This window comes from Eucyclogobius newberryi, unplaced genomic scaffold (assembly GCF_026437365.1).
Source record: "Eucyclogobius newberryi isolate DKJ021-1_F unplaced genomic scaffold, fEucNew1.0.hap1 SCAF_17, whole genome shotgun sequence".
Classification (NCBI taxonomy): domain Eukaryota; kingdom Metazoa; phylum Chordata; class Actinopteri; order Gobiiformes; family Gobiidae; genus Eucyclogobius; species Eucyclogobius newberryi.
The window spans coordinates 31,696,448-31,717,572 of record NW_027315801.1 but is presented as its reverse complement, the minus strand read 5'-3'; the positions used below and the strand labels follow the sequence as shown (position 1 = coordinate 31,717,572).

At 40.9% G+C, this 21,125-nt stretch overlaps 5 protein-coding genes across 10 annotated transcripts in view; 4 read left to right on the top strand and 1 right to left on the bottom strand.

Annotated features, from left to right (window-relative positions):
* LOC140362534 (uncharacterized) overlaps positions 1-751 on the top strand; it is a 2,158-nt gene extending 1,407 nt beyond the window's left edge. The window contains exons 5-9 of the mRNA XM_072448620.1: positions 1-15; positions 146-258; positions 332-386; positions 455-600; positions 683-751. The exon at positions 1-15 is cut by the window's left edge and continues 37 nt beyond it. Coding sequence (XP_072304721.1) covers positions 1-15; positions 146-258; positions 332-386; positions 455-600; positions 683-751 — 398 coding nt within the window. The remainder of the gene's footprint in view (positions 16-145; positions 259-331; positions 387-454; positions 601-682) is intronic.
* Positions 1-21,125, bottom strand: part of rpl10a (ribosomal protein L10a) — a 216,846-nt gene that overhangs the window by 45,701 nt on the left and 150,020 nt on the right. The gene's annotated exons all lie outside the window — the stretch shown is intronic.
* On the top strand, positions 793-3,249 carry LOC140362486 (uncharacterized). Its single transcript, XM_072448581.1, has 6 exons — positions 793-873; positions 979-1,065; positions 1,161-1,250; positions 2,113-2,380; positions 2,456-2,658; positions 2,959-3,249. Exons 1-6 carry the CDS (start codon positions 862-864, stop codon positions 3,010-3,012), a joined length of 714 nt encoding a protein of 237 aa, XP_072304682.1. The 5' UTR covers positions 793-861; the 3' UTR covers positions 3,013-3,249.
* On the top strand, positions 4,037-9,855 carry LOC140363463 (ATP-dependent 6-phosphofructokinase, muscle type-like). Its single transcript, XM_072450040.1, has 22 exons — positions 4,037-4,190; positions 4,928-5,001; positions 5,080-5,157; positions 5,475-5,664; positions 5,739-5,904; positions 6,008-6,052; positions 6,134-6,242; positions 6,324-6,419; positions 6,490-6,582; positions 6,662-6,787; positions 6,869-6,933; positions 7,311-7,374; positions 7,448-7,594; positions 7,712-7,782; positions 7,850-7,937; positions 8,447-8,599; positions 8,673-8,837; positions 8,904-8,965; positions 9,062-9,173; positions 9,250-9,349; positions 9,428-9,533; positions 9,622-9,855. The coding sequence occupies exons 1-22, from the start codon at positions 4,103-4,105 to the stop codon at positions 9,755-9,757; spliced, it is 2,334 nt and encodes a 777-aa protein (XP_072306141.1). The 5' UTR covers positions 4,037-4,102; the 3' UTR covers positions 9,758-9,855.
* larp4aa (La ribonucleoprotein 4Aa) lies at positions 10,276-19,420 on the top strand. Of its 4 annotated transcripts, none has more exons than XM_072450037.1 (17): positions 10,276-10,814; positions 12,170-12,287; positions 12,360-12,518; positions 13,038-13,116; positions 13,194-13,330; positions 13,403-13,506; positions 13,603-13,713; positions 13,782-13,835; positions 13,909-14,121; positions 14,613-14,716; positions 14,904-14,945; positions 15,866-16,096; positions 16,176-16,230; positions 16,295-16,453; positions 16,520-16,656; positions 16,728-16,923; positions 17,204-19,420. In XM_072450037.1, exons 1-17 carry the CDS (start codon positions 10,698-10,700, stop codon positions 17,588-17,590), a joined length of 2,403 nt encoding a protein of 800 aa, XP_072306138.1. In that variant the 5' UTR covers positions 10,276-10,697; the 3' UTR covers positions 17,591-19,420. The 4 variants fall into 4 exon arrangements, with proteins under 4 accessions (XP_072306138.1, XP_072306136.1, XP_072306140.1 ...); XM_072450035.1 differs by having other exon boundaries at positions 16,292-16,453; XM_072450039.1 differs by lacking the exon at positions 14,904-14,945 and having other exon boundaries at positions 10,277-10,814.

Genomic DNA, 21,125 nt, shown 5'->3' with positions numbered 1-21,125 from the left:
CTGAACTCAATCCAGGTTACAACAGTTATACACAATATATGCCATGGTTTTAATTTTGCAACTGTGTTCTAAAAAGTCTAAAATTGAGAAATACTTTTCAATTCAATGTGCAAAGTTGAAACCATGTTTATACTAATGTTTACAGGCTCCATAAAATCGGCGCAATTTACCCCAGACCACAGAGCTTTGCAGAGCATCCTGAAGAATGAAGGAGTAAAGGCTGGGGGGCCATCAGACAGAGCCCCTTCCATCTTCACAGTATGTACAAACACTAGTGGTGCTGATTTAGTCCATGAAACCCAGGGTCATTTGTTTCCTCTTGTGTTGGCAGCCCATGAGAGTGCCAGTTAAAAAGACTGGTGGTGCCACAGGAGCTGCACTCGCTGGTAACAAACTTGACCCAAATTGTCATAGTGATTAAGACGGTGAGAGTGACGTTATGTTCTCTTCAAAGGTACATCTATGAAAAAGGTGCAGTTTTCTCCAGACGCTGCTGCGCTTCAGAGTATCCTACAGAATGAAGGCGTGAAGCATGTGGGCCCTGACAGTGTTACTCCCAGAAACTCTGTGTGTCCTGGCAGAAACACATCAATTTACACGGTATCTATCCTCAGATTGTCCTTTTTTATTTTAATTTGTTGTTTGTTTATCATCTGATTATTCTATTATTACTCCACTCCAGGCTCAGAGAGTGCCTGTCCAGAAAAATACTAGTGCAGGACAATTGGGTAAGTTGCACCCTTCTCTTTAATTGTACAAAACCTTCCTTTGACTCTGCATCATGTTTTCATCTACGTGACAGCCCTCAGACAGACTCCTGGGCAGAAATGGACCCCACAGAGAGTGACCAGGCATCAGCCCATGTCTGCTATGGTAAGTGCTCCTTTCTTTACCGCACAATATGAAATGAACACTATCCATTTAGTCATTCAGTCATTTCATGAAGCAAGATTTGGAAAGTTTTGGTTTGTGTTACAGAAGTGGCATACGTCCTCACTGCAATCACCATATGCCACGCCTTCAGGATTAAGGGACTATAAGGCTAAGCTTTGCACAAAACAGGAGGTACAATAAACAAGACTATAATCTTAAAAAACACTTAATTTAGGGCGGAAACATGATTAATATGTATGTCTTTTTCTTCTTTTTTTTTTTTTCAGGAGGTTGTTCAGAAATTATTTGTTGATGATGAACTCACCACAGATGAAGTGTCAATCCCTCCAACAGAGTTACCTCAAGACCAGACAGCCGTAGGTTTAATTTGTACTATTATAAGAAATACTTTACCCTATCAAAATCTTGTAGTTTCAGCCAGAACAATATTTAAGGGGGTATCATGGATGATGAGCGATGTAGCACATCAAAGCTTACTATAATTTGTACTCACTTTCATCATGGAAACCTGCCTTTTTATAGGGGCAAAAACGGCTCCCTGTGATGTAAATTCTTTATTATTGGATCAACAACATGATTTAAAGCTAAGTGTCGCTTTCAGCTATTATTTCCAGGTTGATGAGACATAAAATTATTTACATATACATATTCATATTCGTAAAGGCAAGTATTATACATATTAAATATTTTACATTAAAGCAATCACAAAAACAAACCACTAAATCCTGCTAAATGTGCACAAAACTTTCAATATGTGCAAAGGTGCAGTTACTCGCCAGTAAAGGTAAGACAAACAATGGTTTAGAACTGATACAACAGATATTCGGTTAGTATTCTACAGTGCAATAACTGTTTGTTTTGACTATTTATTGTTTTAGGTAAAGCATTTTTATGGAAAGGATTTGCCGCCTTGCAGCACAGACGAGTTTGCACTTAAACATATCAAACACCTGTTTATCTTGGCCTTTTCTACAATTATCATAGAATAAAACCGACTTATTGTTTTTGCATTGTTTATTAGAGTGACTCTCTTTCAGTCAATCTGTTTATTTGTATAGCACCTTCAACAGCCTCAGTGGTGCACAAGGTGCTTTACAAAATACAAATTAAAACGCCATAAGAACACTACGGTAATTAAAAAAAAGATAAAGAGAAAAAAAATGTGCCAAAGGCTAGTCTGAATAAATGTGTTTTTAGCTGGGCTTTATGTACTTTCAGTATAAAAAGGAAATGCAGAACTCTGTTGGGAATGTGGAAAAAGGAGATGGCATGATGAAGGAGGATGAGCCTGTGGGTCCATTTCTTCAAGTTCCAGAACGAGAGTCCGTCATTTTCTTTTCTGCGGGTAAAACACTTTTCAGAGATCCCCGTTTTAAGAACCCAGAGAGAACAGAACACAAAGAGCACAGCTCTGAGGAGTCACTACCTAAGCTACAACAAAGCTGTCAGATCCGTGCTGCTGTCCAGAGTCAGACTGTAACAACAGGTAAACAAAAGTTTATACAATAAATAACTTTGTATAGTCAACGTGTTAGCTTAGCTGCTCTTTATGTTGGTATAGATCTCCTGACTCAGAAGACTGGGGCAATAAATCCAGCTGTGGCCATGCTGCGAAAGCGCCTCCCTCCTTTAGAAGAGCTGAGGTTGGACGAAGAGGTGGCCACTTACACCTCTGTGCCAGTCCCAACTGTCTCTGGGTTTCACACCCCACGACCCCGCTGTGGAAACCCTTTAGCCACGCTCCTGCACTTTGAAGAGTCCTCTGTAAGTATCTTCACAGCTATTTAACTCTGCAACTACTGTAACCATATTGTGTTTACACTTTTGCAATTGTCTAATAAAACACGTTGTATCTTCTATAGAAGCTGTTAATATAATGTAGCTTAATACATATAATAAAGACAAATATGGAACAAACTGTAATTAACATGACTTAATGTTTTTAAGGAACATTACACACTTACCCATCCATGAATACTGTTGTCAAACAAAACATTCACCACTACTAAACTACCGGTATTACAAAAATACTAATTCCATGCTTCTGTGTATTTTGTTTTTCAGAGATTTGTACCCATTTGTTTTGACATGTCACTAGACTGTCCTCACGAGAGGTGATTGCACTACAAGTATGTTGTATACTGCTGACAATAGTAAAAATATTATTTTTCCTAAATAAACGCTTTCATTATGCATTAAAAAGTCCTCCAGACACAAATGTTACCTTAAGGGTAAGATGGACCTTGCAGACAATACAATCTGTGTTAGAGATTTTAATCCATATGCCAAATATTGGGGGAAACTGGGACTTTAACAGTCTGCAATGCTGCTGAGATATTCACAAAATGTTTAAATAAAGTGTATTTGGATTACAAAAAATGACGCAAACGAAGGATTGAACATTTCAACAAGTCTTTACTGGCTCATCGAACTTGTCAAAGTACAGATGGAGTAGAATGCATTTTTTATGCAATGCATGAATGCATCATTTATGAAAAAGATGTTGTTACTGAATATAGTGTTTATAATAAATGTTTATTTGAACAAAATGTTGCTATTTTGATTCTATTCAAATGTGTTAAAATAAGTGAATAACAATGTGACGTGTCTGGATTCAATTGTTGACCTACACAAAGGGTTATACCAAATTCTAGATTATTTTAGCTGTCAATCATGCAAAATTTGCATGGTTCATTCAAATTCTTAAATGGTCTGACTATGTAGCCCAGTCTTCTCCATGAATACTGCATTTTCATCACCATTTTAGAGGAATACTTTTTTCTAACAAATGTTTCTAAGAACAATGGTCGACTTAACATTTTTTGATGTCAAGCTCATACTTCTAAATTGAATATTGACTCTACAGTGTGTCTTGTAATGACCTAGTTGTAGGTGCTACATTAATGTGGAAAACATTGAAGTTTGTAGAAGGTAATACATTTAATTTAACCAATAAATGCACATACGGGCCATTCCATTTTCCTTTATGGTAGTTTTTCTCCGTCCCTCTGGTGCTGCTGGCTGGTTTCTGGTGCAGATGACTGTCCAGCACAATGTATATTTAGTGGTCTGTAGTGGAGGGAGTTGGTGGGAGGGGGCAGCTGTCTATAAAGCCTTGTGCCTTCACTGATCATTCCTCTGAGAACAGGGAGGAGCTGTTAGGACCTGCGTCTCCTTTTCTATTGTATTGAAAGTCACCACTGAAGACATGTCCACCACCTCACCCTCCATCGACCCCACCAAAATGGGTTTGGGTCGCTCAATCGCCGTGCTAACTTCAGGAGGTGATGCACAAGGTAAGATTAGACTTGGATGAATAAATCCTGTTTTGGTTTTGATGATTTTGGTCTGATGTCGGGTATCACAAACCAACAAGGTGTGATGGTTGTCTACTGTTGCTCTTCTGCCAATAATCAATAGTATTCCCAGCTTGTTCACATGTGTTTCTTGTTTTCTGGTTCAGCCCCTCGTAACATTGCACACCTGAGCTCCATCACTGCCTTAAGTGTAGCTGCACTTCAAGTCCAAACTTTTGCTGTTTTTTCCTCTCTATTTAAATCAAAGTCCTGCTGTATTCCTTTTGTCAAGGGGTGTCCTCCACTTGTGTTGCCCCCTTTGTAATCTTTGGGGATATTTTTAGACACTGACCTTTTTTTTGGCATGGGGAAGAAAGGGAAACGCCCACTTTCTACAGCTGCTGTCTCTGACACAGGAGCTGTGACAAGTACAACACAATATTGCCCTGTGGCCTTTTGAGTGACCTCCAGTATTAAAATGGCACAGATTTAAATTGTATATCAAATTCAGAGCCAATAATCCCTGTTCAGATACTGACAACTCTTCAGTTTTTTATTATTTGGTGGCAATGTGTGAGAGCAATATCAAAAATGTCTTGCAGAACTTCCATGGCACAAGTACTGTAATGATATCAGGACGTTCCTAATCAGGTTTTTAATGTATATACAGGAATGTTTGTGGATTTTATCATGGCTTTTGTATGCCACAAAATGAGGGGTGCGTGTTGCTGTTTTAGGTATGAACGCTGCAGTGAGGGCCACAGTCAGAGTGGGTCTCTACACTGGAGCTAAGGTCTTCTTTGTGCATGAGGTAAGCTGCCAGTGATTATACTTTACATTACAGTATATTAGATCTTGTATGAGTCCATACTCTTGATGTGCCCTGTAGGGTTACCAAGGCCTGGTGGACGGTGGGGACCATATCAAGCTGGCAACATGGGAGAGTGTGTCCATGATGCTCCAGCTTGTGAGTTACTATATTTTCTTAATGGGAGTTCGCATTGATGTGGATATGCTTCAAATGCTTTTGCCCTTCATGACAGCAGTCCTCTGACATGCTATGATGGACATTTCATTCCATCATTCTCACATATCCAAAGGCTCTTGGCGGTATAGTTGACCTGTTACATTCACTTGGCTTCAGGGCATTGAAAATGTTAAGATAGTATTTCAAAGTAATGACCTTCTCCACTGGAACATGATTAAAATAAGTGCCCTTCCAACATATTTAGGCTACTCTGATAATAACATTGATGGACAATGAATCAATTGGTCTCTCTTTAGGGTGGTACAGTGATTGGCAGTGCTCGCTGTAAGGACTTCCGCAGCAGGGAGGGACGCATGACAGCAGCATGTAACCTAGTGAAGCTGGGCATCACTAACTTGTGTGTGATCGGAGGAGATGGCAGTTTGACTGGAGCCAATGCGTTCAGGACCGAGTGGAGCGACTTGTTGAAGGACCTGGTCAAAGCTGGTCAGAAAACACATCAAATGTACATGGTACTCAATGTAAAGCAGCCTTTTAGAATGTTTATTTCTTTTGTGTAGGTAAAATCACTGCCACAGAGGCCAAAAAGTCATCACACCTGAACATTGTAGGGATGGTGGGCTCCATTGACAATGACTTCTGTGGCACAGACATGACTATTGGCACTGACTCTGCCCTGCACCGCATCATTGAAGTGGTGGACGCCATCACCACCACAGCACAGAGGTCAGATGATCTTTGCACTACAACCACATTGATTGTGTTAAAATTACTATAGTGTATTCCTTTTTATTTGTAATTTTGTTTTATATTCGTTTTACCTCTGCAGTCATCAGAGGACATTTATTCTTGAAGTTATGGGAAGACATTGTGGGTAAATTCTGTTTCTCAAGTGGTCCTTTCTACATTAAAGAAAGGTACATTGCTATTAAAACTTAAAGATGTTCGTTTGCAGGTACTTGGCCCTGGTTACAGCTTTGGCTTGCGGTGCAGACTGGGTCTTTATTCCTGAAATGCCTCCCGATGAGGATTGGGAGAACCATCTCTGCAGGAGACTGACCGATGTAGTTTTCAAACCTTCTATCTTCCATCTCAAAAATTTAATCCCCAAAAAATTAACCAATTGTAACTGTCATTATATTTAGCAAAGAGCCAGAGGATGCCGTCTGAATGTCATCATTGTGGCTGAAGGAGCCATCTCCAGAGATGGTAAACCAATCACCTCTGATCAGATCAAAACGGTGACTTGTGTTACGTGAGTAAAAGTCAAATTAACCTGAAGTTATTAAATAAACATTTGTGCATTTTTAGCTTGTGACTGACAGACTTGGCTTTGATACTCGCACCACAATACTGGGACATGTGCAAAGAGGCGGCACACCGTCTGCATTTGACAGAATCCTTGTGAGTAATCACAAACACTTAAACCACAGCAAAATTGAAAGCTAAACCTCGATATAAATGGTAATTCTATTTTTCTCAGGGCAGTAGGATGGGCGTGGAAGCGGTAATGGCTCTGCTGGAGGCCACCCCTGACACTCCGGCTTGTGTGGTCAGTTTGTCGGGAAATCAGGCTGTCAGACTGCCCCTAATGGAGTGTGTGCAAGTGGTACATCTTGCTTAACTTTTTGGTCTTCTCTGTAGTAGTTTGAGTATTTGTAAAAACTGCTGTCTTGTTTTTACTTTAAAGACCAAAGATGTAACTGCGGCAATGGCCGAGCGGAGATTTGAGGAGGCCATCAAGCTTAGAGGAAAGTAAGTAACTTTGAAGAAATTAACTCTGTTGTGGGACAAGTAAATTAGTTAAAATATTGCTTTGCTACTGATGCAGTGGTTAAGAGTGTTGCACATGTGTGGATGCTGCGACCACGTCATTGTGAATTCGAGTAAAACAATTGACATTTCCCTACTGTCTCTTCCCTTTGTGTTATGTCGAATAAGGCTTTCAGGAATTTATTTTGATTTTTAAATTGGTTAAATCTTAAAAAACATGAAACTGAACCATTTATAGTAAATAAAACCATATGAGCTACAATAACACAATGCATATTCATGTCTAATAATGTCTGGGACACGCAAAATTCAATTGGTAGTTGTACATTTTGTTGATGTCTAAATGTAACACTGTACAGGAGTTTTGAGAATAACTGGAACACTTACAAGCTCCTGGCTCACATCAATCCTCCTGATGTGAAGGTACAAAATAAATAATTTGATCACTATAATTTCTAAATATTGTAGTATTTGAAGCCATTCTTTTGCTATACAGAGCAATATAAATGTGGCCATAATGAATGTTGGGGCTCCCTGTGCCGGTATGAATGCTGCCGTTCGAGCTGCTGTCAGGATGGGTCTCATTCAGGGACACAACATGTTGGCTGTTTATGACGGCTTTCATGGACTTGCTCATGGTCAGGTACTTGGTCTTTTAAAAGCCTAACAATCTGAATTAAAATAAAATGTATTTATTTATTATTGTATCGTCTTTTTTAAATATGTGTGGACCTATAGATACTTTATTTCCTCTTCTCAGATTGAGCCCATTTGTTGGACAGGAGTGAGTGGCTGGACGGGAAAAGGAGGCTCAGAGTTGGGCACCAAAAGGTAGAACAACAAATGATAATGATGTTCAATTAGAAAAAGAATAACCATTTGTTTGTTTTATTCATAGAACTCTACCTGGAAAACTGTTAGAAGAAATTAGTCAGAATATTGCTAAATTCAGCATCCATGCTCTAGTAATCATTGGAGGGTTTGAGGTAATTATGCTTTTATCCTTTTAGAGGCATGGTTTGTGTGGTTTGATGATGTTTCAGTTTGTAAAAGTCAATTTGTTACTGCAGTCAAAGTATGGATTATTCCCATGATGATATTTGAGAAATATTTTCATCATGTCATCCACCAGAAATGTTCTAAATTGTGCTGGTTAATTTCTTCATTGTGGGTCAAATACAGCACAAAAAAGCAATCTTTAAAAATCTGTTCAACTTTAAATATTTTATATTTTTCATATTATAAGTAATACCATTTGGTTTTCCAACTATTTTGATTATATTTTTTTTATTCATCCAACACTTATTTGAGATGGGTAGTAGTGATGGTGTGTTTTGCACTTTCCAAACTCCTGAAAATAACCTTTCCATTGATCTACACATATTGGTGGCAACAGGAAAAGTTGTTGCTGCTATGCATTCCATCAACTACATTTGGTTTCTAACAGACAAATAGTCCTGAAATACGATTTGTAATCAATTGGTTTCCTTTGCAGGCTTATGTGGGAGGTCTGGAGTTGGTTCAGGCCAGAGAGCGATATGAGGAGATGTGCATTCCCATGGTGGTAATTCCTGCCACTGTGTCCAACAATGTACCAGGATCTGATTTCAGCATTGGCGCAGACACAGCCCTCAACACCATCACTTCAGTATGATATCTGTTACCTTTTAAAATCACTATGAAATGTTGTTATAGACTGATTCTCCTCTGCTCCTGTCCAGACTTGTGACAGGATAAAGCAGTCCGCAGCTGGGACCAAACGGCGAGTATTTATTGTGGAGACTATGGGAGGTTACTGTGGCTACTTGGCCACTATGGCGGGTCTTGCAGCTGGGGCCGATGCTGCATACATATACGAGGAAAAATTCAATATTAAAGACCTTGAAGTGGGTTCATTTGTAAATTTGTAATATTGAATAGGTACGCCTTGGCTAATGCATTGTTATTTATAGATGAATGTGATTCATCTTCTTGAGAAAATGAAAACAACTGTGAAGAGAGGTTTGATTCTAAGGTTAATCTTTGTTTTGACCTGGAACTACAAATATTTTGAGACATTTCTTTAAAGTTACAATATTTAACTTTTATGGTGGTTTACATATATTCACAGAAATGAAAATTGCAACGCCAACTATACCACCGACTTTATTTTCAACCTGTATTCAGAAGAGGGTAAAGGAACTTTTGACTGCCGTAAAAATATCCTGGGACATATGCAGCAGGTTTGTTAAAAGAAAATGCTTGTTTTCTGTTTCACTTTGATACTGAAAAGTGATGTGCATGTCTTATCATTGACAGGGTGGTACTCCTACACCCTTTGACAGAAACTTTGGGACAAAAATGGGGGCAAAGTCTGTCCTGTGGCTAACTGATAAACTGAAGGAGTGCTACAGACATGGTACACTAAATGTGTATTTATTTATTTACAAAAGTTATGGACATTGCGAATAATGTTTTCTGTTAATACTTTGCTCAGGTCGAATCTTCGCCAACACACCCAACTCTGCCTGTGTGCTCGGGATGAGGAAGAGGGCACTGTTTTTGCAGCCCCTTGCTGACCTTAAAGCAGACACGGATTTTGAGTATGATAGGCCTACTTTATGGGCTTTTTTAAATATGCTGATGTTGTACTGATTCTATTTTACTAGTCCAGTTTATTTTCTTTCATAGGCATCGTATCCCCAAGACACAGTGGTGGCTTAAGATCAGGCCGATCATGAAGATCCTTGCCAAGTACAACATCAAGCTGGATACATCTGAACTTGCAGACATAGAGCATGTGATCAAGACCAGAGGTCAGCAGTAGCTGGCTCTGACTTCGGTCAAAGATCAAATTATCGTTTGCAACAATGAAAGCTAAAATTATCCAGCTCTGTAATCACCAAAATACTTCAGGAAGCACATTAAATTATGATTACATATGTATTGCCTCATTGATTTTTATTTGTTTTTTAACTCTGCATACTGGCTTGTTACACATGCGCTTTTGGATTGCAAGTCACAATGACCAAACCATGATAACGTTAAGAACAAGAAAGCAAGCAGGGGCTGCTGAGGCAAAGGTCTCCAAAAACGTGTTAATTACACCCAAAACATTAATCATGTAAGCTAGCTTGTTTCTAGCCAGGGAATGAAACGAGACCTAACTATTTAAAAACTTGGCTACTTTACAAAATGTCAATTGCTTATCACATCTAATTCACTGTAAATGTTGTTGATTCCACTAAATTACGTCGATCTGGTGCAGACAGTAGTCCGACTATAGTCAATCATTATGTAAACAAAGTTACTGCGAGAATCCGGAACAGGAAGTCTCCGTACAGAGGTCACAGACCGTGGTGGCCGCCGGGAACAGCGGACTGTGGCTGAAGGAAGGCTGCGTGTCCCCAGTGTCCGCTCCGGTGCCCGGTGAGGAATGCGCCTGACTACCCCGCAGTGTGCTCCAAACCCCGGCAAAAAGCCAGCGGAGACTGCGGCCTGAGAAGAAACATGATTCTGCACCGTGTGCGTCAATAGGATCACGGCGGCAAGTTTGATTCATTGAGTTAGCTGACGCTAGCCTTTGGCTGATTCATAGCGCTATCCTCGCCCGGTGCTAGCACTGGGAGCTAGCTTCAGTGCGCTACTGGCCAATCCAGTTCAACAGGAGAGGACCCGCTCCGAGCCCAGCCGGTGTTTCTAGAGGAGGAGTGAAGGCAGCAGGGCCCGGGAGAACAGACGGGGTGGAAGTGAGTCAGGAGCGGCTGATGAGTTCAGAGCAGAGCCGAGAGCCGCCGCTGCTGCAGGAGGAGGCTGACCCGGGACCGAAGACCGGTGCGAAGGACGCGGCTCCGCTGCGGAGCGAGGCGGGCTCCGGCGGCATGGTGAGTGCGGCCTGTAGTCTAGCCTAGCCTGTTAGCATTGGACGCCCACTCCGACTGGGGCGATGGTAATCAGCCAGAAACTGCAGTTCCACTTACAGTGGCCTATTTTAATCATTTATTTTACAGCATTTGTTTTTTCTCACTGTATGTTTGGACATAGCCTCGTGTACATTGAAAATCGAGGTAATTTGTGTTTACATTTCGCATATTTAATGTTGTTGTACAGAAATCATTGGTTCAGATCAGTTCATTTGGAGCAGGTTTGTGTTTGTTGAACTGCGGAACCTTGAGGTGTCGCCAAGCTAACGCTTAGCGTAGCTCCTTGAAGCTCATTAAGTAGTTTGCTGAGTAATCATTAGCTCTCCTGTTAAGTTGTGATGTACATGCGTTTACTGTGGATCTCGTGACGCTCACCCATAGTGTCTGAAGAGACGTGTTCTTGGCAATATGGTCACTGCTTCGTTTAATGATTAAAGGGCGAGTTGACTCGATTGACTCAAACTGGAAGCTAATCGCTCTTTGGCTAATGCTAGCTAGACATGCGCTGCAAGTACCTGGCATGTGCAGCGCAAAGCTGTCAGCTGACAGGAGTTTGGCTTGTACACGGCCTGTAACACTGGCATGCTTTGTATCAAGTTGTACAGCAGTGGGCAAAATGTTCATTTGGTAACTAAATTTGGGCCCATCCACTTTTGTTTAAGTGTAAGAGGGAAGTGACTTGAGGCACATTGTAACCAACAGCTGTTCTTGTCAGGCCTAGTGCTTTTCAGTAAGGGCAGGTGGCAAATGACAATGTCAAAGGAAGAAGGTAATGTGGGGGCAGCAGCAACTTAAACCAAAACTGTCTGTTAGCTCAAACCAAAACTGTCTGTTAGCTCATTGTAGGTTCATATCAGGCCCTGAAAGATGTATGAGCTCTATGTTTGCTATTCTTGGCCCTGGTCTTTGCAGGGTCACCTTCTGGTAACCAACTTAACATGCACTTGATATTTGTTTCACTGTACATACCTGAACTACTCTGACAGTTATTAGATTACTTGTATACCCTGGCTCTAAATAATGTCATTAAACGTCAATAGTCTGCAGATGTGTAAGCTACAAATGGCACCAGGTGGGGTCAATCATTGCTCCACCTTTAATGCAGGTGTGAGTGCCTGGTAATCCTGTTGTTTTTTTTAAAGATGAGGTCAACTTTGATGTGACTTGGTTGTGCAACAGTGATGTGTATTTATTTTGCATTATTTTTTGTTTTTTTTTTGGGTGTTTGTCTACTTTGAACATTAGTGCTCAGTGTTAACACATGTGCAAAAACATTTCTGATTTTGAAACATCCTAAAATGGTCTTCTCTTTGAAGGTCACCTCTAAAGGCACTGGTCTGAATCCAAATGCCAAGGTTTGGCAGGAGATGCCTGTGGCCTCAAGTGAGGCTGTCAGTAGCAGCCCTCATTGGCCTCCCTCAGACATAAGTGAAGGTAGGTCCCTTCCAAATGTTTCCTAAAAGCCTTTATGTGTAAACTCGGCGATAAACTGTACCTTGTTGGCAGGTTACTCTGACCCAACTTCTGGCGGGTGCAAAACGTACACTGTTGGATACGCAGACCTCGATGATGACGGCACCGCAGCAACAGCTGAGATAGCAGTCAATGGAATGGACCCTCCAGAGCTGGGCCTTTCCCCTGCTGAGCCCAGCACTGGGACTGCAGGTCAGTCACATCCTTAAAGCGTTAAGATGCACAATAGGGTAACAGCAGAATTAATAGTAACTGCTTGGGTGGCCAGAGTAACAAGTAGAGAAGAACTGACATTACCATGTGTTATGAATTTTCTCTATTAATCAGACTTAGTTTTCCTTATTCGAAACGAATATACATTGTATTGTTTTTATTCCCACTGCATGTATTGGTGTTTTTTTTATTTGGGGGGGGATGTAAATAGGATAAAGGTAGTGTCAAGTGTTTAGTGAAGTTGCACCTTTAGCAACAGTAGTTTGATTTATACGTACATATGTTTAACAAAGGCTGGGCGTTACCCTGAAGACAGTTGAGGCAACCCTCGTCTGTCAAATGCTTGCATTCAAAAAATCAAGTCAGGACATGGAACAAAGAAATGTGTTTGAATCCTATGATAGTAATGTGCTACTTTATGTTGAAGATATTCATAACACATTGTCAAACTGCCCATAATAATTATATTAATTTATTTGAAATGTATATTTTTAATAGACTCCAAAACTGAGGAACTGTTATCAACAGAGAATCTTCGAGAGTCGCTGAAGAAAGAGCTTGAGTTTTATTTCTCTCGGTAAGACACATGGTTGCCAATAGTTTTAAGGACATGAAATGTTTGAATACATGTAATATTTGTTTTTGTATTTTTAGTGAAAATCTGTCAAAAGATTTGTACCTGATGTCTCAGATGGATAGTGACCAGTTTGTCCCTATTTGGACTATCGCCAGCATGGAGGGTATCAAGGTCCTCACTACGGATATGGATCTCATTTTAGATGTTTTGAGATGTAAGCAACTATTCAACTGATTAATATGATTTAACATCCATATCTAAATTCCCTGCATTACCATTTTGCTAGCTTCCCCAATGGTACAAGTGGATGAGAAAGGGGAAAAAGTACGGCCCAACCACAAAAGGTGCATCATCATTCTGAGAGAGGTTCCTGAAACTACCCCTATAGAGGTAAAACTTGTTAATAAAATAAGCCTTTATTTGTGCCAACATTTGAAAAGATGACACAGTTGGGATTGTAACTGATTTGATTGAAATGTTCTCCAGGAAGTAGAGTCTCTGTTCAAGAATGAGAACTGTCCAAAGGTGATCAGTGTGGAGTTTGCACACAACAATAACTGGTACATCACATTCCAATCAGACACTGATGCACAGCAGGTAAAAGCATTTAAAATACAAATTCATTTTCCTTTTTCATTCTTGTTTAACAATGTTTACATTTGCAGGCTTACAAATACTTGAGAGAAGAAGTTAAAACATTTCAGGGAAAACCCATTATGGTAAGTAACTATTTTTGTACATAAAATATCATTCTGTCTTTGTGTATATTAAGATTAGTTTCCATTAAAACAGGCCAGGATAAAGGCCATCAACACATTCTTTGCAAAGAATGGCTACCGTAGCGTGGACAACAGCCTGTACGCCCAGCAGCCGCAGAGCCAGTCTCAATTCAACACTCCGCTCTACATGCAGCACGTCTATCCTCAGCAACAGTACCCATTGGCATATGGCATTGTACCTCCCACTTGGACGCCGTCGCCCACGCCTTACTTCGAAACTCCTTTGGTAAGGAGACTTGCATAATAAACTACCTTACTCTACTACAACTGATGCCAACACAATGCTATTGATACATTTTGAACTCATGACAAACTTGATGAACGAGAACTACAGAACAAATGAATAGAATTGTGTATTTGTAAAATGTAATCTACAATGAATTTACTACCAATGTTCTAACTAAGAAGGTCTTTTAAACTAGTATGCTGATTATTTTTCCTAAATGAACTGAAGTGATAGAAAGTTAATGGCCCGCTGATGAGATCATTATGCGCATAGAGGGATAATGGGGGGTGAAGTCACTGGCTTTGGTTTCTGTCTTCTTCTCAATCTTGTTTTTTCTTTCTTTCCTTCTTTACGCCCGTCCCAATGAGCGTTCAGATTATGAGATCTGAGGGTTTTATTTATTGACAGCTTTAAAAGTCCTTACCCCTTGATCCAATTATACAGTTTCAGTTGTTCGTTTTATATTCATTAAAAAAAAAACATTTTTGCAGGCACCTTTTCCCAACAGCACGTTTGTAAATGGGTTTGGTTCTGGGGGCCATTACAAAACCAATTCCAGCTCCCTGAACATCACTCGCCCTTTCAACAGAAATCGGTATGTGTTACAGTCAATGTCTGTAAAGTATTCAAACTTTTATAACTACTCAAAGATTTAATTTGTTTTTGCATGTTTCATTTTTCACCTCACTATTACAATACAAATAATTGTATACCCAATATTTATTTTGATTGAACTGCTGCAGGGAATTGTTTCACTAGTAGTTTTCTTACTGTCCCCACAGTGTCCCTCTCTATTCAAGAAAGAATGTAATAAATGCTTTCAGGTACAAATCTAAGAACTGCTTCAATAAGCATCATCCCTATACTCTCATGTCATCATGCGGCTGCAGCTAAAACACTAAATCCATTTTGTAAAGTTTGCACATGAGTGAAATGTTTTGTTTTTGCAGCTAATGGTCATCTTGGGTTGGTCTTGCCATTGGTTAAATGTGGCCTTGCCTACTGAATGGCAAAAGCTGCTTTTTAAAATCAAGCGGTTCTTTTCCAGTTATGCATTCACGCTCAAATGTCCCACGTTGGTGCTTGTCACATGGATCCACAGACTGTAGGAGTGGACTAAGTGAAGCCATGTTGTCTAGCACCAGCCAAATGAAGCCAATCGCAGCAAGCACTTTTAGCGGCTTATTTGGAGCAGAATTCCATATTTGAAAATCAGAGTGTGGGTTTCATGGCAGCTACAGAGCCAATCAGGAGAGTGGTTGTAGAAGGTACCCACCGAGCCCGTGTAAAATGATAGAGCTTGAGGTCTGACCTCACCAGAATCTGTCTGCTCCCGATGGGTCTCATCAGGTTCGGGCAAAGATCTACAGCTCTATCATGGACCCTAGGGCCCATCCCATCGAGTGTTCAGATTATGAGATCTGAGGGTCAATATTTGACAAAATTAATAGTTTTAAATATAATTTGTTTTTTCTTTATTGCTGACCCACCTGTACTTATCAAATGGATTTCTGCTTTTACCACCATGGATGTCTGACTGCATGTTTTCATTCAGTCCAAAGATGCTGCATGCTGTCTTTTTTTAAGGATAATAATTGCACTGGATTTGTTCAGTTGACAGACCGTAATGATTTTGACGCAATTGTTGATAGCAAAATTAAACTAAATCAAAACCATCACGATTAGCGTAAACGCGGATGCCTTAAGGCTATAAATGCTTTAACATTATCTGAAATATTTGCAGAAATCATGTGAAGCCCCAGGTGAGACCCCTTGATGTGACTCCCTCGGTCACGCCTGTCCCTCTGGAGAGTCTGACTGGACTGCGAAGCCCACAGCCTCAGACCCCTGTGTCAGCAGCCAGCTCTGCACACATCCCCGCACCCACTGACCTGACCACAGCCTTCTCACATTTGTCGTCCTCTTCTTCCTCCCTGGACCCCAGTGAAGATGGCAGTATTGCTGGACGTGGAAGGTAAGCAGCCCTAAACCCTTATCAGTTAGCATAAACTCTATGAAACACAGTCCAAATTAAATCTTTGGCACCATTTCAGACGTGGCAACACTTACAGAGGAACACGAAGAAGAAGAGATGATGATCGAACTGCGGTAAATGAAAAGCTTGTAAAATGTATTCAAAGTAGTTGCGTAACTGTTTTTTTGTATTTAGCAGAGACCTGTGCCATTGGCAGAGGTTAAGGTTTTGCCGCCCAAGTTTGATTTGGCTGCCTCCAACTTCCCTCCTCTCCCTGGTTGCGTGGTAAGCACGCAGGGGGAACCTGTGCTTGAAAATCGCATGGCAGATGTTGTACGCGGTTTATACAGGGATAAGGTAAGATGCTAAAAATTGCACCGCTTGTATATTTGTGCATATATTTAAACGATTCCTAATTATTAGACTGAACAGGTTGTTAAAGAAACCACTGTGAATACAAGTTTGGCCCAACCCACAGTCGTGGAGGAGACTCTGACCGTTTCGAGTCCAGGCTTCATAGCAAAACCTTTGACACAACCACTTGGATCCAATGCTCCTTGGTGAGGCTTGTACAGTATTTTAAAAATGTTTTAAAGGGACTCATTAAGTAACTTTGCTTTATGTCTCTCAGTGCCCCTCACCAAGAGAAGAGGGTCGAAAAAGCTGAAGTCTCACCTCCAAAACTGATCCCTCGAGTTCCGGTCACCCCAGTCAATAGCACCTCCACACCGTCAGTGCCTACCAGGCCCCAGCCCTCCGCGGTGGCTGCCCCCACCGCACAGAGGGCACCGGACGCTGCTACAGCCACTATTCCCTCACCTGCACAGGTGAGACTGGCACTCACACCATTATTCAACACATGCTCCTGATGATGAGATCTTCAGCGCATAGAGGGCTGCTGGAAGTAGACTGATGGACTTTGGCTTTTCTGATTCTCTATTGTCATGTTCTTGTACTTTTTTCTCTTTTCTTCTGTGAGCCGAAGTCTGGAAGGTTTACTTCTTCCCGATGAGCGTCAAGATTATGAGATCTGAGGGTTGTCATTTGAATGAAACTTACTCTGGCGAATAGGGTTTGGAAAAATCACTGTTGTCTACTTTATTGCAGGAACCCCGTAAGCTCAGTTATGCTGAAGTATGTCAACGTCCCCCAAAGGATCCTCCGCCGACCTCTACTCCAGCCCCCTCTGGCTCGTTGACGGGGCAACCTCTGCGTGAGCTTCGGGTCAACAAATCTGAGGAGGGCTCCAACAGCGGTTCAACAGACAAACAGGAGAAAGGCCATGACAGAGAAGGTGGTTGGGAGTGCAAGGAGAGTCGCTCGACCCGGGACCGTGACTCGCAAGGCCACTACCGCAGCAACGGCCCGAGAGGACCCGGAGGTCTCAAGTTTCGGGATCAGAGGCGTGCTCCTCAGGCTCGACGCAGCTCCCCACAGGGAAACTACAGGCATACTGGCAAAGAGCAGAATATCCCCCCAGTATCGCCAAAGTAAAGAGAGAGAGAGAGATATATATATATATATATATATATATATTAAAAAAAAAAAGCAACAACACGGTAGCCACCTTCCACCTGGAAATTGTCCAAAGAAACACTTAAGATTGGAGTTTGGAACATCCAGGACTAATGGGCTAAATGACATTTGAAGGACTTGATGTTTTGAAAAGGAAATGTCTCCTGTTTAAAAAAAACTGGAGGTTATATCATTTATGCTCTGCAGTGATGAGGTGGGATCCTGGGCCATGTATAGATGACCCTCTACCTTTTTTGATTTTAAAAGAATAGATGTTGGTTTGCAACAAACATATGCACTAAGAAGAAAAGAACATGCATATATGTCATGTACATACAAAGAAATCACTAACAAGCAAAGAGACATCCGTTTTTTTTTTTTTTTTTCTTCCTTGTGTGCTTGCCACAGTGTGCTTTTGCACTGCAAAGATCATTTTTGATTTTTACATCAGAAATTCATAGACTCTGTCCTAAGCCTGGATAGTGATGTGTATAATAATGAAATGTGTTGATTGGTATTTGATCCTGATAAATAATTTGGCTTAATATCATATTGTTCTATGCCGCAGTCAGATGTGTTTTTAATTTGACGCCAGAATCCACTTTGGGGTGCTCGCTGGCCCGTCAGCCAGGTGAAGCTGCTCTGCCTGGTGCAACTTTTCATTCTAAGTTTCTATCTACCCTATTTGAATTCAGAGCATTGTCTTGTTAATTGGTCAGGTTCTCTGTTTACATGTTTGTTTGGGTAGTTGGGCAATGTTTCCTAAGTGAAATATAGGTTAATTGTAAGATGTGACAGTTCTGTGAGATTTGGCGCTTCATTGACACAGGATATCCAGGTCCAGCTAATATCTGTGAAGTCTCAAGGGGCATAGTGTCAAATACAATAGGCTGATGTGTGCTGATAACTTAGTGAGGCTACATTATAAAAAGCAGAAATGTTATGGGTATAAAGCGAATCGGAATTAATTTTCACGTGCTACGTGCCAGCTGCTTGTAATCCTAGTGTGATAGGTTTTGAGTTAAATTTTTTGGACAAAGGCTAATAAACAATTGTCTTGGAAAACCTTTAGTCCAGTGAAACTGAATTTGAAGAAATTGTAGAGGTGTAGTTGCCTTTGCTATATTATAACCATTCACTATAGAAGTGTATGGAAGAATGTAATTGTATTAGTGCTGAATTTGCAGAGGGTGGCTTTAACAGCAGGAATCCACAAGATTGTTTTGTGCTTTTTAGGGTGAGTTTGCTGTTTTAATTTCTTTTTATTTTGAAATTGACTTAGACGTTTGACGCGATGTATGTATTGCTTTTTAATTTTATTTATTAATTCTAATGCACAACGCTTTTCTCCCAATCTTGGTAGGCTGGTTTCCCCAAAGTTGTGTGAAATCGCATTGGCTAAATGAAATCACACATTATGACCTTTATGCGATACTGTTTGAACTGTTAAGACACTTCATGCATTGACCTCGAGTGTATAAATGCAGTGTGGAGTACCAAATCACTGGGCTGTCTTGAGTATAAGCAGCTGCCAGCTAGTGGTCTAGTCTAATTAAATAAATGCACTAACATGTTTAAAAAAAAAAAAAAAAAACTTAATCATGAGTAATGTGAAATTGTATTGGAAACGATTGTTAATGATAGGCTTGAAAATATAATACAGGAATTTCTTTCCCCTCCATGTTTTTTTTTTTTTTTTTTAATTTGGCGTTGGAGTGGCAAACATTTAGTAATGGATCAACAAAGTGTTTGAGACACAATCCTAGAACTGTATGAAATGTCACCAAAAATAAATTATTTTGATTTGGCTTTTTTGTGTCATGTATTTGGGTTTTATTTTTGTTTATAGTTTCTAATGTAAAATGCTTTGTCAGTGGAAGGAAAAAAAAAAATAAACTTTTTAGGTATCTAAATAAACATTTTACTTGGCCTTCAATATTCCACACTATGCTGGAAAAATAGCAAGTGACGCCACCAGGACTTTAAGTTTAATGCCTTACAGTGGAACATTCCATGCACAGCAATAACATTCTCAAACTAGATCATGTGCAATTGCGAGTGTCCGCATTCTTGCGTAAAAGGACTACATGTGTGTAGTAAAGACTTAATTCTTGTGAGGCTCGAGCCATGGAATGCTCAAGTCTATTCTTCCCCTGGGGGCGCGGCACCGGGCCACGCAGCAAGCTCCATTTTATTGGAGTTCGGGCCGAGCCGATCGCGTCAATGTCCCATGTGTGACTTTCATCCATGTTCAGGGGGTCAAAAATGCCTGAGTATTAACATGAAGAATAGGAATTATAGGAATAAAAAAACAGAATAAAGAATATTCTTTAGACTTTATTCTATTCTTTAGACTTTAATCTTTAAAGTCTCTTTAGCTCCAGTACTAGTTTGTTTAAACTGAACACCAGTCTAAGGAATAAAGTCTGGCGGTAATGCAACACTCGGATGCCAACCGCCATAAAACAACAACAACAACAACACGCCTAAGGCCCGAAGTCACAACCGCGACCCCGAAAGGGACCAAGCGGTAGAAAATGGATGGATACTTCTAAGGAATACAATAAAGTCTGAGGAATGAAGTCTGGCGGTAATGCAACACTTGGATGCCAACCGCCATAAAACAAGTTGTGTAGTTAGTTCTATTTCATCCCTACTGACCGCCAGAGGCGGTGCATAAAGCACTGGATGATCATCCTTGCGCATACACAGGTTGAGAATTAATAACAAAAAAGTCACCTTTGACCCCCGGTGGCTCACGTGAGTCTATATAGTCACGTGACACCGGGAGCTCAGTCCCTTTTCACCTTCTCGCATGCAGGTTGTATACGTGGTTGTTCGGCTAATATTACTGTTTTCCCACAGTTTGGTTCGTTTTGCCGCTTGTAGCCTGTTAGCCCTGTGACTGGTACAGTCGGTGCAGCGAGTTCGCTCGCCCTCCTGGGGCTGCGCAAGTGGAGTTGGGGTGTGTTGAAGAATGTGCCTAGGATGAGGAGGAAGAGGATGTTCTAACGTGCTTTTGAACTCATGGGCTTTGAAACAATGCTTTATGACATGAGCAGACACTCAAAGTCTGAAGAATAAAGTCTGAAGGCAATGTAAGAGAAGAGCTTTCTGCCTTAGCAAACAACAGAAGATACACGCTGACGGTGGATTATTGAGCGTTGTTTGGATATTACGGCAACATAGAGGAACGCCTCGGTCCGTATGACGAGGAAGAGGAAGAGGAGGCGTGACCTGGTCGGTGACGATATGAACGGCGGGGAGGACTCCCCTGGCGCCACTGGTGGAGACATCTCATGACCTCTTGGGCACTGGAAGTCAAGGAAGTAACGAAGAAGAAGAGCTCTGGAATAAAGTCTAAAGAATAAAGTCTGGCGGTAATGCGACACTCGGATGCCAACTGCCATAAAACAACAACAACAACATTATTTTTTACCCCCTTAACATCTCCGGTCTGGAGAGACGGGAGATGGCGGAGGGGAGTGGATCGGTGGTCGAAGACATTCTGGAC